The sequence below is a fragment of the Gobio gobio genome (assembly GCF_949357685.1).
Source record: "Gobio gobio genome assembly, chromosome: 15".
NCBI classification, from domain to species: Eukaryota; Metazoa; Chordata; class Actinopteri; order Cypriniformes; family Gobionidae; genus Gobio; species Gobio gobio.
In genome coordinates, this window is record NC_137108.1 from 20,483,809 (window position 1) to 20,495,492 (window position 11,684).

The following is an 11,684-nucleotide window of genomic DNA, read 5'->3' on the forward strand; positions in this document are numbered from 1 at the left end:
TTAAGCTCGTTTACGAATCAAATTGTTTTGTATTCTTTTTCGGCTGAGCATCCAGTAAACATCACTAAACATTACCAGGAAAGTTTGAAAGCAGGGCAAAAACTGCTTTAACTTCCACGTTCTGTTTATCCGTCCTGCAAAAGACAAGTCTATTTATGGACAAGCAGATTGCACAAATAAACAGTTCTCTAGATATGAAAACTCTGCCTTTATTATTCATGCAACACCACAATGGATTTGTGTACTTCTCGTGCAGTGTTCTGATTGCCTGTTTATTTTCACAGCAGCCCTCCTGAGCCAGTGGATGCTGGGCCAACCACCGCGAGGTGCCAAGTCTCTCCAGCCATTTCCTGTGTGTGACATCATTGTGTATCCCCTAGCGGCAGCATGATGCGTGTCTTGTCTGCTCCCTGGGTGGCGTGTGCTAAGCATTCCGTAAACATGGGGGTTCAGCGCTCTCTTTGTTGAATGAGTTTGAAAGGGGACTTTTGATGCTCTGTCACTCTTAATGCAACACTTGCAGCTATAGGCCAAATGCAACCAAACTGTAATCTGACTACCATCAGGCTGCAACACTTGATCTTTTCTCATTCCCAAAAAGCTAAAGGATGTCAGCTTTCTCAGTGAAAGTGATAGCATTCTCAAAGGCAGGAAAGAAGGGCCATTTTTTATTCCCCATTTTAACTGCACTTTGATTTTGTAATGAAAAGACCCATAATGTGCCCGTAGGTTTTTGCCCTCCTATATGAAATCACATACAATTAAACAACATTAGTGACAATTCATTTATCATTTGTGAGCATAATCGGTTTATAATATTTGATCATGCTTTTTTTTTTACAAGCTTTTAAAGATGTATGGTATAAAAACTATGGTAACAGCAACTCTCACTATATAAAGTTGCTTATTAGCATGCATATTACTAGGATATTGACTGTTTATTAGTACTTATAAAGCACATATTTATGCCTTATTCTGCATAACCATATTCTACATCCCTTAATCCTACCTAATACCTAAACTTAACAACTACCTTACTAACTGTTAATAAACAGTAATTAGGAGTTTATTGAGGCAAAAGTCGTTGTTAATAGTAACTAAGTAATACTATATATATATATATATATATATATATATATATATATATATATATATATATATATATATATATATATATATATATATATATATATATATATATATATATATATATATATATATATATATATATATATATATATATATATGTGTTAAGATGTTTTAAGGTGTAAGCCTGTTTTAATATATATAAAACAGTTAAAACATCTTAACATCCGATATGTATATTACACAGTGAAATATTTTTGACCGTTTCATCATCTGGATAAACATGAACTACCATGAATTGTGCATTTCACAGTTGTGGTAAATTATCAAATCGGTTCAAAATAAGGTTTGCTTTTAGGTATTTTACAGAAGTAATCAGTTTCACAATAATTATAAAATAATCCTGACAACCAACATACCATTTGACCACTTTTATATTTAAGATTTATTACCTGATGTTTTGCTCTTAAATTATTATAAGTGTAGCCTATTATTGAAATTGAATGAATTCACTTTGCTCAGATAGGAAATCAGATTTTAAGGTGTAGGCGGCCTGCAGTATCTGTTTTATATAACCCTAACTCTTGCTCTACCCAGGAACAAACCTTGACCTGAGCATAACTGTAACCCTGCACCATCTCCACATTATTATACCGCTCTGAAGTAATGTCCCTCTGTCTAAAGAGCCCAAACCTTTTAGAAACTAAAAGGACAAATGTTTTTTCAAAAGTACTTTTATTTATTTACGAGCACAAGTATAATAATCACAAATGTTTAAACAAATAAAAATAAGGTCCAAAAGTGATCATTAATAGTGCTACTGACAGGTGTTATAGCATGTCAAATAAATGTACAATTCAAAACATAAACATTTAAAACCGTGCATATAAAAATATAAAATGGTTTTCAGGCTCAGCAATTAAAGTGAAAGAAACAGTTATAGGCTATTTGGGAATAGTAATAGTTAATAATTCGCTAAAATTGGAATGACATGTTAATCACAACGCACGCATGTACAGTGTCTTTTTTGCCCTAAAAAAAAAGGTGCTACTTTATTGAAAGAAGAAGTAGGCCTTTGTCGGCGCATCCAGTAAACTTTTATGGGTGGCATCAGTTTTTGAACGCTTTGATTTCAAAATGATTGCAGCTACTTCTCCAAGTTTGCACCTGTTTCCAGGAGCAGAAGATCTGCTTGTCGTTTTAGTGGAAAATTATTTTCCTTCATAAAGTGAATTGCCAGCAGTTGTTGAGCTGTAGCTGTAGCTACTACGTAGCGAGCCAGCTGTGTAAATGAACAAGTGCTCGCTTTGACTTTTTTTTAGCCCTACATAAATGTTCGCCTCGTTTTTTTTGGAATAGCCTACGTATTATTTCGATCATTTCGGTTTGCACGGAACAAAGAACTACTTTTTAGCCTATAGATTATTTTTAAGAACTCCGCAACCCACGAAATTGGTTCGGCAAATAGAAGAACTTTTGTTTGTGTAGCCTAAGATCTGAAATTCCATATTTATAAATGACCTAATAATATGTTTAATAGCCTATTCAAAATAACAGTCAAAACAATACAGCATATTGCATATTTAGGCACGTTCAGGAAAGCTGATCAAACGGGGTTAGCACTGACATCATAGCAGCTTCACGTGTCAAAAGATCATTATCGGGTCATAATAAAAGTAGGCCTAATCTGTGATGCGACACAACATCATAATTATCCGAAAAGCTAGGCTAAGTAAGTGTAAAAGTATTAGCGTACCATTTATAAATATATTCTTATGTCTGGCTTTCTAGACAAGTAGGCTAGGCCATAAACTCACGTTTCGACCGAGCGTAAAAACAAACAAACAAACAAACAAACAAAAGTCAAAGATATGCACAATGATGTTGGATAAGCAGCTCCATCATGTACAGTACCTGTTAGAACAGCAATTCTACACGGGTTTCTTTATTTGGGAAACTCCCACGCGCGTTCTTCTCGACATAGGATCCCACGGGCTCGTGATTTAGAGCAAAAAACAGAAATCACCGTATAGACCTCGAATCTCCGAGGACAAGCGGCGTCTCTCCACGCGCTCTATTCCTTCAAGAAAAGCCAACGCTTTGTTTCTAAGATTTTCAGTATAGTCTATTTAAAGGCGGACCTCAACATCTGAACATCTGTTCAATTCACGTGACTCTAAAATGCTAACATCTGTTCAAAATAAGTTTCATTCGTGTGCCTCTAACATCCATCTGCCAAATGCCGTACAAGTGGAAATGAATTCAAACTTTGTTCCAGTTTTCTCCTGAAGTACACTAGAATCTTCATAACGTTTATGTAGAAATGAGACGTGCACTTTCAATTAGGCTAAAACAATATTAGAGCACCTAGAAAAATTGTCCACAATAAATTATTCGTATCGGGTTTTTTTTGTTTGTATGTCTCTCAAGGGGGTTTTATTTAGGTTAACGTTACAGCTGCTCAGCATACAGGCCAGCTTCATCCCCACCTTCCCATGTCCTGCTGAAGGCAGCTTAAATTTCATAGACATCTGGGAATTCCACACATGCCTCAAAATCCAATTACACACCTTCAAACGTGCACGTGCTTTTATTTCAAATATTCCATGTTTCCAAAAAACTTTCCCAGACTTCATATAAAACCAAAGGCGACTGACAGTACATTACGTATATTATTTAACGCCAAATACGGACGTTACGAAAAAATATCTCACATGCCTTTGTTATAGCAAGATAAAACGCATTTTTCAACTTTATTCATTTATATTATATTAATCATTCGATGTTATCCATTTAATTTAATTACACGGGCTACTTTTAAAAATGTGCAATGCTCTTTTTGTTGTTGTTTTACAAATTAATCTGGACAACAACATAACAACACTACACAGACAAAACGTGTGAGTAGCTTGCGTTTTTCCTGCACACAGTATTTTTGGAGCAGCCTCTGGCTATACATCCATTTCAGTCCCTGGAGATTTGACCCTATGACGCACGTGTGTATTTGTGAAGCTCTATAGATGAAACCGATGATATTAGTGCAACTGTAAAAACAGAGTTTCAACTTTTTAAATTTGAGTTGTAGGCTACATGTAAAGAATCCAAACCTGTTCCCTTGTCCTCCGCCCCCCCTCCCCCTCATCCTCCCTTTTGTATTCTTTCAGATGAACTGACAGTACATTGTTGAACATATACGTTCATAACGCTTAGAGAAATTTTAGATGAATGTCAGCCAAAAACAAGCCAGAATTAGTCAGAGCAACAGGAATAAAACTCAATATTCCACCGCAGTCTTATTTGTTAAAGACTATTCCAAAAAAAAAAAAAAAACATTACATTCAAAACATTACATTCTCTTACATTCCATTTTACAAAATAATCTTGTATTTATAAAAATTTGGCACCTCGTTTTTTTTTTTTTTTAACTAAAGGTAGGCTACACATACCTATTGTTTTTCATTTTTCAATTTAATTGAACATATTTTGTTTCTGGTTTGCTTTTCATGTCAGTAAACAAACTTGTGTATTTACTGTATTATTATTTTTTTTACCCCTCCTTAATGTTTCCTAATCGAATATAAATGAATAAACTCTTATACTAACGTGGAATATTTCTTAAAGGGCATCTTTATTGCAGAAATACACATTTATTTACAAAAGTAACAAAAAATAAGAATGCATTTCGACACAGGATACATTTGCCTTCATTTCAAAAAAGTGTGTCATCAATAAATAAATAGAATTGTACTAAAACTTTATATTTTGCACAGGATTCGAACTAGAGGCTTCATTCCCCGTCAATTCATCGACAGTCATTGTGATGCAATTTCCCTTTCTCCAAGAAAGTTATGCACCACAGAATCTTCAAACTAAAAAAAAACCAAAACAAACAAAAAAAACATGCATATGCACACATTTCCAACATTCGTCGTCAATAATAACACTCGCGAGGAAGTCCATATGCAGCGCACGCGCAACAAATCGCTGTCCGTGGCCTTCTCTCGATAATAGCCATGACCTCTGTTGGAACATTTGCCGTTTTCCCCAAGATTATGAAGGAATCTAGCATTGTGTCTGCGCATTGGTCCTCGTGTTTTCCAAGTTCGTGGCTCTCACCTGCGAATAATAGCATGATTTAGGCGGGACAATATTTGCTATAGGCAAAACATTATTTACAGAAACCCCTTGTTCTGAGAAAATTCTAATCGATTGTGGAAATGATGTGCTGCAATAGGCCGTGCTGATAGTAAACAAGCTCAGTTGCATTAGCCTGCATAATGCAGTAGCTGTTTAGCAACTTTTTAGATGCAAGCTATACATTTTGACCAATCTTTATTATTTCTATTGCTCGAAAAAGAGAGGAAGATAGTCAAAATAAAGCCATACTGCTAGTAAACAAATCCAGCCGTTCTGAATTATCTGGCTTTACAACTTGTGCCTAAACGTCTAGAATTAAGTAAAGGTTTTTGAGAGAGCTTACTTAATTGTTCACAATGCTACATCATTAAAGGCGAGGGATATTGTAAAAGCGTACCATCTGAAAACAAAAACAAGAAAAGTTTCCCTGCGCACTAGTGAGATGCAGACATGGACCAAGCGCCCTCCATCCTCCAAACCGAGAACGCGTAGCTCAAGCGCTCGTGAGCAACATAACTACAACTTGCCATCTTGGAGTCCAGCTCGTCACTCTGTAGAACCTGACAGAGAAAATCGATGTACCTGGCGGCGAGTTTCAGCGTCTGTATTTTGCTCAGTTTATCGGATGGTAAAGTTGGGATGATTTTGCGCAAAGACGCAAACGCTTCGTTGAGCGACTGCGTCCTCTGTCGCTCGCGCACGTTCGCCATCACGCGCTGTGTCTGGAGCTCCTCGAAAGACTGGGGGCTGTTGCTGCTGTTGCTAGACTTTTTCCCCCTTTTCCCAAGGGTCGAGCTATCGGAATCCTCCCCGTTTTTCCTGTTCGACCGTCTTTTTCTCCCGCTTCTCTTTGGTGGCCTGTCGGGCTCTCCGTCGCTGTTGCTGAGACTGTCCGCGGGAGACACGGGGGAGCTGGAGGAGTCTCGCGCGGGCTCTTCGGGCATCTCGCTCAAGACTGCAGAAAGCGCGTGCGAATGTAGACGTTATTCCCTCATGAGGGTGAAATACAATTCCACGCGTACGTTACTTATTCTGGAGGAAGTAGCCTAACTAGGTATCCAGGATTCCAAGCAACTTTGAGTTAGGTTGAAAGGAAACAGTTGGGGAGTTCTTATAGTCTGGTAAAGTGTTTGTGAGGAGAGAGATGATTGGCCAAGAAGGCTTAAGACGCGAGAAGGAGGGTGGGGGGAACTTTTCTTTTAAACTCAAGATATTTTCCTTGTCAAGTCTGACAGTTCTTTGGTGAATAGAAGAAAATAACGATTGCACGCTCAACTAACTGAAATGATTCGTTGTGCTTTGATTCGATTTTAAAACAATGCACAGCATTTTGGAATCAACTCGGTATTTCCTGTGGAATTATAACTTAATTCGGTTATTGAAAAATAAAATATTTTGTTTGAGCCAAAATCACAACGACCACGACAACATTTCGCCTCTGAGAAAACATTACAAAATAGTCCAGTGAAACATGAAACTTATGTCAACATTTTAACACATAGCCTATCTGAAGAACCGGTTTATATAAAGTATTCAGGTTCAGCTTGATTTGTGTTTAGAAATTAATTATGAATTATAGGCCTACATTCACTGTAAAAAAAAAAAAAAAATTCAACAGCAAATCAACTTAGATAATTTTGAGTTTCTGTTTATTATACCAATCTCTTTCGTTGTATTTTTTATTTCAATGAACATAACATTTTAAAGCAACCAGATTTTTAGAACTATGTCTAAAAATATATATAATTCATAATAATATTTTAATATTCAAATAAGTTGAATTCAGCCTGTGTACACTCTCGAAAATACTAAAATATTTTTTTTATGACATTTTTTAAACCCAACGGTTGGGTTTGTTCATATTTGACCCAAACATAGGTTGAAACAACCCAGCATTTTTTTAGAGTGTATATACAGTAATTTCCATGAAATATATTACATAATCTATCTTGATTGTGCCTTTCACTTGTGAGAACAATTTGAAACCCAAACCAAGACATAAAACCTAAACATGTCAAGTGCAAAATGATCAGTATATATTTCTTTAACACATAAATAAAGTACTATCCACTGTAACACTGCACAGATTTGTAATTGTATAGTTTTGTTTATGTAAAGTGAACTGATAAACGTTCTCCACCAGAGGTCGTGATATTCTGGTTGATGTAGTTTGTTCATTCCAAAGTGATAATACTAGAATTACAAGAGCTTGACTTTAATTGGCTGTGGACTAAATCAGAATAAAGACACAAATGATCTTGAAATCAATCAGAAGACTGGTATCCAATATAACTTTTTTTACTTACATTTTCACAGCTCACCTGATAATGTCAAATCATCCAGAAAGATCTCAAGACAGAAACAAATACTCTTGTCTTACATTTCCACCCTGTGATGTTCTAATCCAGGGACAACAGAGCACAACACACACTAGTATATCCGAAGGTCTTTCAACAACCAGCCGATAACCCTAATAACACTTGGGTTACAGCCCTACCAAGGGGACATAAACTATCTTGGTGATGTCCAATATTCACCTCTTGCATAATTTAAAGTTGTTGCACAATTTGTGAAGCTAGGGCGGGGGAATTGATAAACACGTTAGGGGATTTTGGTTCGGCTCAGTCCAATGTTTGTGCAGTCTTGTTTCAGCTCCCTGGGTCTCTTAAAAGTCAGATCCTGGATTCACATTATACATCTAACGCCACACACGTGGCACATAATCGATTTCCCTGCACAGGACTGCAGAGTGAGTGAGGATTTTGACTTGCACTAAGTATGTGATGATGATTCACACTCTGACTCAAATATCGAGACGTCCAAGAATCTGATATTTTACAGCTCTTCCCGCTGCACTGAGTACAAGGCCAGATCCAGCACTGCTCTAGAGCCAGACCAATGACTGCATTATCATGTATTAGCCACGCTGTGAAAGGAACATCCAGGTCTCTTTGGGCCTTTACTCCTGTCATGTCCTGAAACAAGCCATCAACATTGTACGTCTGCATGTATTACTATATAGACTATTAAATACACTGCTACCTCATCAACAACTGTTCTTGAAGCGGAGGAAAAAGCTTTGATTTCAAAATGTTGAAGGCTCTTTAGGGGGTTCTGCTCAAGCATATCCATCCCTTTCTTATGATGTCCTATAGTAACCAAGTTGTTTTATCATCTTATTGTATACTTGAAAGTCATTTATAGGGATATTTTGCGCAATAGAACACCGAAAATAAGGTAATTTTCTTCAGAGAGCTGTTTGCTGGAGTGCTTGGGTTTATTCTCATGAACTAACGCCATGATGGGAGGCAGACTCCAGACAACATATCGGCTCTTGATAGGACCTGTCTGGACCAAAAAAGAGAGAGGATACGGGTGAAGATTAGAGAGGTGAGGATGAACATAAACAGATCTAGTCTGTCTGGATCTGAGGACTGGACTATGAATGAGTGCTTTCAGTGTGGAGGGCTGTGCTGGTCTGGATGTGGCTAGTCTCAGCCTCAGACGTCACGCCCACAGACCGTTGGCTCAACGGCTGATACGTAAGGCACACAAAATGGAAAACACTTTTGAAGTCGTCATCTGATTGGTTGCATTCTACAGGATTTCCAGGAAATGTGTTCTTTGACAGTCCGCTTGGAAACAAAGTCGAACCTTCTCATGGCCGTTGTGTTTACAACTGTGAGAATGAGTGCTGATCAGGATCAACTAAATGCTTTATTTTCCCATTTTTTTGGAGGCTGATGTGCCATTGTTGCAAATTGTTTATTGATTGCATGCCGGTCTGATATTGTAAGGACATTGACTTTACATTTTCACAGCCTCTTGGGCAGTCCTAGGCCAATGAAAGCTGCTATGCAGTCCAAGACCACACTGGCGTCGAACACACCAAGCCGTCTGGCGTCGACACCCGGCGGCCAAGTAGCACGTCCGTTCTGTGCCTACGTAAGAGAAAATACCTTTCCGTACCAGCAGGTGGCAGTAGCCTGAACATCCAATTAGACTGATCAGATGGCCTGACTGATTGACAAGCTCCGACGCCGATTCGACACGTTGAATTGGCCAAAAAAAAGCCAACAAGGACCAACTTCAGCTGATGGTGAAAAACTGCCGAACGGCCGACCGTCGGGCTTGGTGTGTTCCGGACTTAAAGGATTAGTTCGCCCCAAAATGAAAATTTCCTGATAATTTACTCACCCCCATCTCTTTCTTCAGTCGAAAAGAAATTATGTTTTCGGAAGAAAACATTACAGGATTTTTCATCATATAATGGTTTTCAACTGCAACCAAAATGCTGAAGGTCCAAATCAATGCAGTTTCAAAGGGCTTTGAAGCGCTTCAACTGCGTGATCGCAGCTTGGGAATAGGGTCTTATCTAGCCAAACGATCTGTCATTAAAACATTGTTTAATAAAAATGAATATAGTTTTTATAAATTGTTCATCTTGCGCAGCTCTGCGAGGTGCTAGGATGACGTAATCACGTCAGAACGGTCATGCAAGACGTAGGTACCGCCCCCGTGTTTACAAAGCGCTCATGTGGAGACTAATACAAACGCCCTTTAGCAAAAAAAAAAAAAAAAAAAGGTAAAATAAAGATATAGGACGATTTTGAAGTTCAAAATTTAGTGTTTTTGCTAAAGGGTGTTTGCTAGATAAGAACCTATTCCTCAGCTGGGATCGCGCAGTACCATTTGAAGCACTTCAAAGCCCTTTGAAACTGCATTGATTTGGACCTTCAGCATTTTGGTTGCAATTGAAAACCATTATATGATGAAAAATCCTGGAATGTTTTCTTCCGAAAACTTAATTTCTTTTCGACTGAAGAAAGAAAGACATGAACATCTTGGATGAGATGGGGGTGAGTAGATTATCAGGAATTATCATCGGTTGATGAGCTATACTGCATCTAGCCACCTGATCAAAACATTTTGGCTTCACTTTTCAGGACTTGTGCGGCACACTTGGGTTGGATTACCAACAGAGAAGTGGAGCATGGTGATTTTGTGCATTACAAATGCAGTTTGCATTCTTCCTGATGGACTAAGGAGACCTGAGCCAAACAAGCAAACAAGAATTGTTGAGGGAGCAGTTCAAAATATAGTGCATGCATGTCAATAAATATTTGCAGGATGGAAAAAAGGTCACGAGTAAAAAGAAGCCAATGTGTTTTTACCTCAAAGCATATAGGCTGTTTCCAGCACAGCTTTTGAATCACCAGTGCCAAAAAAATGTTTGCCCAATTTTACAGTTGCAAGAAAAATTAACCACTTGCAGAATCTATGAAAATGTGAATAATTATAACAAAATAAAAGACATCATACAAAATGCATTATTTTTTATTTAGTACTGTCCTGAATAAGATTTTTTTTTATAAAAAAAATGTTTACATATAGTCCACAACACAAAAAAATTGCTGAATTTATTAAAATAACCCTTTTCAAAAGTTTATGAACGATTGATTCTCAATATTGTGTCGTTCCCTGGATGATCCACGGCTGTTTTTTTGTTTTGTGATGGTTGTTCATGAGTCCCTTGTTTGTCCTGAGCAGTTAAACTGCCCAATGTTCTTCAGAAAAATCCTCCAGGTCCTGCAAATTCTTCAGTTTTCCAGCATCTTTTGCATATTTTAACCCTCTCCAGCAGGGACTGTATGATTTTGAGACCCATCTTTTCATACTGAGGACAATTGAGGGACTCAAACACAACTACTAAAAAAGGTTTAAACATTCACTGATGCTCCAGAAGGAAACGCGATGCATTAAGAGCAGGGGGTGAAAACTTTTGAACAGGAGGATGATGTCCAAATGTTTATTTTGTTTAAATATCTTCTTTTTTTCATTTAGTACTGCCCTTCAGAAGCAACAGAATATACTTGCATGCTTCCCAGAAGACAAATTAAGTTCCATTTAGCTTGATCTTCAAATTCAATGCATCGTGTTTTCTTCTGGAGCATCAGTGAATGTTTCAACCTTTTTTAATAGTTGTGTTTGAGTCCCTCAATTGTCCTCAGTGTGAAAAGATAGATCTTAAAATCATACAGTCACTGCTGGAGAGGGTTCAAATATGCAAAAGATGCTGGAAAATTGAAGAATTTGCAGGACCTGGAGGATTTTTCTGAATAACATTGGGCAGTTTAACGGTTCGGGACAAACAAGGGACTCATGAACAACCATCACAAAACAAAAAAACAGCCGTGGATCATCCAGGGAACAACACACATAGCACTGAGAATCAATGGTTCATAAACTTTTGATCGGGGTCATTTTAATAAATATGTCTTGTGGACTATATGTAAATATTTTTTTGAGTAAAATATCTTATTCAGGACAGTACTAAATAAAAAATAACATGCATTTTGTATGATCCCTCTTATTTAGTTAAAATTATTCACATTTTCACAGGTTCTGCAAGTGGTTCACATACTTTTTCTTGCAACTGTACCTCACCCGAGTTGTGAATG

The 11,684-nt window shown here is 37.5% G+C and overlaps 1 protein-coding gene across 2 annotated transcripts; it reads right to left on the reverse strand.

Annotated features, from left to right (window-relative positions):
• Positions 1-1,810: 1,810 nt before the first annotated feature.
• Positions 1,811-6,318, reverse strand: twist1b (twist family bHLH transcription factor 1b). Of its 2 annotated transcripts, none has more exons than XM_079836459.1 (2): positions 5,806-6,318; positions 1,811-5,202 (listed from the first exon to the last, which is right to left on the reverse strand). In XM_079836459.1, the coding sequence occupies exons 1-2, from the start codon at positions 6,165-6,167 to the stop codon at positions 5,199-5,201; spliced, it is 366 nt and encodes a 121-aa protein (XP_079692585.1). In that variant the 5' UTR covers positions 6,168-6,318; the 3' UTR covers positions 1,811-5,198. The 2 variants fall into 2 exon arrangements, with proteins under 2 accessions (XP_079692585.1, XP_079692584.1); XM_079836458.1 differs by having other exon boundaries at positions 5,105-5,202; positions 5,621-6,259.
• Between the last annotated feature and the right edge of the window lie 5,366 nt (positions 6,319-11,684).

What these genes read in the sequence shown, in the direction of transcription:
- twist1b (XM_079836458.1), bottom strand. Translation starts at nt 6,167, where the DNA reads ATGCCCGAAGAGCCCGCGCGAGACTCCTCCAGCTCCCCCGTGTCTCCC.